This window comes from Stegastes partitus, unplaced genomic scaffold (assembly GCF_000690725.1).
Source record: "Stegastes partitus isolate 25-593 unplaced genomic scaffold, Stegastes_partitus-1.0.2 Scaffold2152, whole genome shotgun sequence".
Taxonomy (NCBI): Eukaryota; Metazoa; Chordata; class Actinopteri; family Pomacentridae; genus Stegastes; species Stegastes partitus.
This window is the reverse complement of record NW_007579883.1, coordinates 62,806-67,685: the sequence shown is the minus strand read 5'-3', so window position 1 is coordinate 67,685 and position 4,880 is coordinate 62,806. Positions and strand designations below refer to the sequence as shown.

Here is a 4,880-nt window from a genome sequence, read left to right as displayed (position 1 = left end):
TTGACAAAAGAACATTAGAGACATTATTTACAGTTTTGTCTTTTTCTGTTTGTTTTACAATCAACATGTAAACTGATACTTTTAGTGATTTACAAGCTATCTGTATTTTAACAAAATAGGTACATGTGTAAAATAACTTAAACCTTTCTTTACCCTTAAAAAAAAAAATCTTGATATAGTTTTTTAAATAATTAAAAAAAAAGATAAACACTGATTTTGGTTTAAACATTGCCTACAGTTTTGGCGTGTTTGTTTTCAAGGTTAACATGTAAAATAATATTTTTGTTTCTCTGATTTTTACAAGTTATTTCCTGTATTTTAGCAATGTAGGAAAAGTCTCTAAAATAACGACCAATTTTACCAGAATACACGGGGAAGGGGCAGTGCTTAGGTGTAGATTTCTCTCAAAATATGAAGAAAACAAACAAACAAAAAAAAGAACACAAATTCCTGCGATAGACAAATTAAAGAGGAATAGAACAGGCTGAAATGAACTCAGCTGTATGACTTTCAAACAGTAGGCCAGTTTATTAATCAATACTTGGGTGCAGGTCAGGCATATTGATTAGTTATATTACTATGAGTTATAACTCATGTAATAAAAATGTCAATGAAAACATAAATAATAGCTTTAATGAATATTTATAGGGTTTATTTTTTGTTTCTCATCAAAAAGGTGTCATAAAAAGTGTTACACTTAATCTGGCCGGAATAAGAAATGAAGGATATCCCATTAAATTTCACTGTCTTGTACCCCAAAGAGCAAAGATCATCTCGACGGAGCTGGCCCTGAGAACCACCTTGTACCTGAACCAGGAGACAGACTACATGCCATGGCAGTCAGCCATCGACAACCTGGACTTCTTCTACCTGATGTTCGACCGCAGTGAGGTCTACGGGCCCATGCAGGTGAGCTTCTTCTTCTCATAGACATAATAAATACACATAATAAAAACATGAATTAATTGTTGTTAGGATTCAGATTTTTATGGTTCATAGAAATTCCTGAGTCTGTCTTNAAGGAGAGCTGGCCGACGACCTGGGAGGCTTCTACAGGAGCGAGTACATGGAGAACGGAGTGAAGAAGTATGTGTGTTATGTGTCAGATAAAACACCTGAAACCCAACCGATAAGCAATAAGAAATGTTAGTCATTAGCTCCTAGAAATGTAGCTTCTGCACATATTACATGGCTGTTTTCCTTATTAAATTATCTGCATAATATTTCTTTTTAATAATCAATGCAAGAAAATTATAAAAAATCCCAAGCTGATGTCTTCAGGTACAAAACAAAATAAACCCAACATTAAATCTTTCTTTCTGAGAAGTTGCAGCCATCAAAATTATAATTTGAATCACAAAATAGTTTCTGATTATTGATTGGGCAATGGTTGCAACTCTGCGATGAAGTGCCACCTTTATAAGCAGTAGGAGGAGGTTGGGGTGGATAGAGGGCGTAAAAAGTTTTGGACTGGGAGAAACCCCAAGTGTTTTTTTTTCATTTTGTATTCCCAGTCTAGAGAAATCCTGCAAATGCAAAGCGACCAAAAAGAGACAAAACAACCACAATGAGACAGAAAAAGACTACAGTGGCCAACAATAACTGATAAATGACACAAAATGGCTACACAGAGAAAAAAATGACTACAAAAACACAAGAAATGACGACAAACAGACTCAAAGTCACTACAAGAAGACCCAGAACTGCAAAAACACACCAAAAAATTAACAATGCTTCATGTAGGTAATAGCAATGCACAGTGTGAGAAAACATTAAGGCAGGTAAACATACTCTAGTAGACCTCAAATATACAATTACAAGCCTGTAAACAAGGAGAATATTGACTCTTTAATGTGCACAGTCCTGCACGTTTGACTTTTTTTTATAAGAACGGCATACTTTTATAAGAACGGTGTACTGATGTTGAACCAGTTTCATGAAGACCATCATAACATTTTGTATGGGGAAAATTAATTGGCTCTTTGCTTCTGGAGCCACTTAAATACTTTCCCTTCAAAACATATCTGCTGTTGCCGACTAGTTAGATAGAAATCTCTCTTTAACTTTGTTGTTCATGTGCACTGGTGGCTGTTTTTTGCTGCCACTCTGCTTTATAGTTTGCAGGTATTTCTCTGATAGTGAGACAGTTCTCGAGCGTTCTTACGAAGCTAAGCTAGCTGTTTCACTTTTAGTCTTTGTGCTAAGCTAGTCTAAAGACATCCTCGGCCTACTTCTGTTTTTCAGTTTGATATAAATTCTACCATGCAGCTCTTGGTTTTTGTTAAAAATGTCATTCTTTGAGCTTAATTTCTCTGTTTCCTTTCAGGGTTGTTGCGACCACTCAGATGCAGCCGACAGACGCCAGGAAGGCTTTCCCCTGCTTCGACGAGCCGGCGATGAAGGCTGTTTTCCACATCAGTCTGACCCACGACCTGGGGACGATCGCCCTGTCCAACGGCCAACAAAAATGTGAGTTTGAGCGCAGTGGTGGTTTTAAGACAAAATCAGTGGAATCTATATGTTAGCACTAGAACTTCATTTTTATTTACACATGTAGGGGGAACATTTAAAGTTGAACTATAAGTATAAGGAATTAAACTGTGAACGCTGTCAGGTAAATGTGTTTTTCCATTAATTTTAATTTCTCTTCCACAGCATCAACCGAAATCACCGTTGACGGCGTTAAGGTGCAGCAGACAGTGTTTGACCCAACTGAGAAAATGTCCACCTACCTGCTGGCGTTCATCGTCTGCGACTACGGTTTTATCGNGAAGTCTGACTGAGAGTTACAGAAAACACTTGATTGCAGTGATTGGCTCAAAGGGTTGTTCAACTAAGTATTAGTTTACGGGTCCTATCATGCTTGTTTGCTTGTTTCTTTTGTTTTTTGGTTTTTAAAAATATTTCTGTTGAACCACAATTCAAAAGCAATGTCATGATTTTCATAAAATTTTTATTTGTTATTACTTTTGTCGATTTCAACTTGTTTCAGTGATGGATTTTTTTTTCCTTCTTTAATGGGAGGCTATGAATACATGTCTGATAGTATTCAGGGTTTAAATCCTTCCTAGTTTGGCAGCATTACTGTTCAATTACAGCCTTCTTTCATCTTTCTTATTGTATTTCAGCAGTGGGTCATACTCTTAACTTCTTGTTTTTGTACCTTTTTTTTGTTTGTTTTTTCTGAGCAATATCCGGCACAAGAACTTCCTTCAGGATTAGTGAAGTTTCATTTTATTTTATCCTATCCTACAGTCAGCAGTGGTTTGACTCATACATTTTTCCTCGCAATATAAAGTCCTGCACCTTTATGGAAACTGCACAGCCACGGCTAGAAGTAGAAAGAACTCAGAAATGTCTACTACGCAGTGTGATGCAAAAATTGAAAAAAAACAAACGTGCAACATTTTTCCAAGTGCCAGGTGTTGCTAATACTGGGAAAATATGTTGACTCCACATGCTATAGATGTTTATCGTTTGAATTACTGCTTCACTACCTCGGAATCATTACTTTCTTTTTTTCTTTTTTTTTTGGCACTTGCATCTTATTGGTTTTCCGTTACTCACAACGTTTACTTTCATGTTATGTCATTTTGTGTTCTGGGCAATATCTGGCACACAAATTTTCTTCAGGGTTATTAGAATTCTGTCTTATCTGAAGTGTTTTTAATTTGGTTCCATACGTGCCTCCTCCTGTCTGCTCTGTGGAAACACTGCCTGCAGTTCAACTGAAATNGCTAAAGTCACAGAAATAAGCTAACTACACAGCAAGTGTGGTAGCAATAGCAATAGTTTAACAGTTTGCCATCTAGCTTGTAAACTTTAGGCCATTTTTCATAGTTTCTTAGTTGAAATACATATTTTTTTTTGTTGTTTGTTTTTTTTGTTAGTAGGCAGCTATGATGTCTGACGAAGCTTCTATTTCAGGTACTCTGAACTCTATGAACAACACATGAGGGAAGTTGTGTTGCAGATCTGCTCTAATTATATTTTTGGAGTCGATGTAGGTACGAGCAGGCTGACATTGCCGAAGTGCTCATGCTTTCTGTCGCAACTTCAGAAACAAAGGCCTCTTCTTACGGGTTTGTTAAATTATTTCAGCTGAGAGGAAGGGCAGGACGTTAATTTTAGACAGTAGCCATCTGCAGTAACTGGTAGGTTCAGGGCTGCAGATGGATCTCATCTTTCATTACTGCTCTACCCTCCAGTTCATTAGGTTGAACTTTATTGATCCCAAATGAACAGGAGGGTTTACCATGGCCGTGCTTTACAGCTGCACGGCCATAAAATGAGGTTCATAAAGTAGTAGGATTATGAAAAACCATCTCTCTGTTAAAGTCTAACTACAGAGTGGAACATAAGATAAAGAGATTACAGAGAATGACGGGAACAATAGCATTACTATGTGCATCTAAAGACATAACCAAGAAACAAAAAGCTGCGTTCGAAAAGAATCCACCAACATACAATGTTTATTGCATTGTGATGAAACAGGTGGTACAAAGAACATATCTGACTTGTAGCTTAATTTTCCCCTATTTCCACATTTCTACCCCCCACAAATGTTTGACTATTACACTAATTCGTATATTCGTTATGTTTATGTTGCTGCCAATGTTTTCAGGGAATACAGAGACCTGAAGCATGGTCTGCACTTTTTAAAAGGTAAATATGCTTAGTAAACAGCGAAAAATTATGTTTCCTCAGAGTATCCAGAGAACTAAATTCTTTTACAGTTAGAAGACATTTCTTAAATATTATAAAATAAATAAAATACAGCATAAATGCAGGTGCTGCCCATCACCTGCTGATACTGTCGCTACGTTGAAGCACGGTGGTGGCAGCATCATGGGGGCGAGCAGGCAGAACTTAGGAAGGAA

The 4,880-nt window shown here is 36.9% G+C and overlaps 1 protein-coding gene across 1 annotated transcript in view; it reads left to right on the top strand.

Moving 5' to 3' along the window:
- The window catches only part of LOC103374134 (aminopeptidase N-like), a 45,391-nt gene that overhangs the window by 20,574 nt on the left and 19,937 nt on the right, over positions 1-4,880 (top strand). The window contains 4 exon segments of the mRNA XM_008304170.1: positions 762-886; positions 1,023-1,086; positions 2,327-2,469; positions 2,656-2,788. Of these exon segments, the coding sequence (XP_008302392.1) occupies positions 762-886; positions 1,023-1,086; positions 2,327-2,469; positions 2,656-2,788 (465 nt within the window).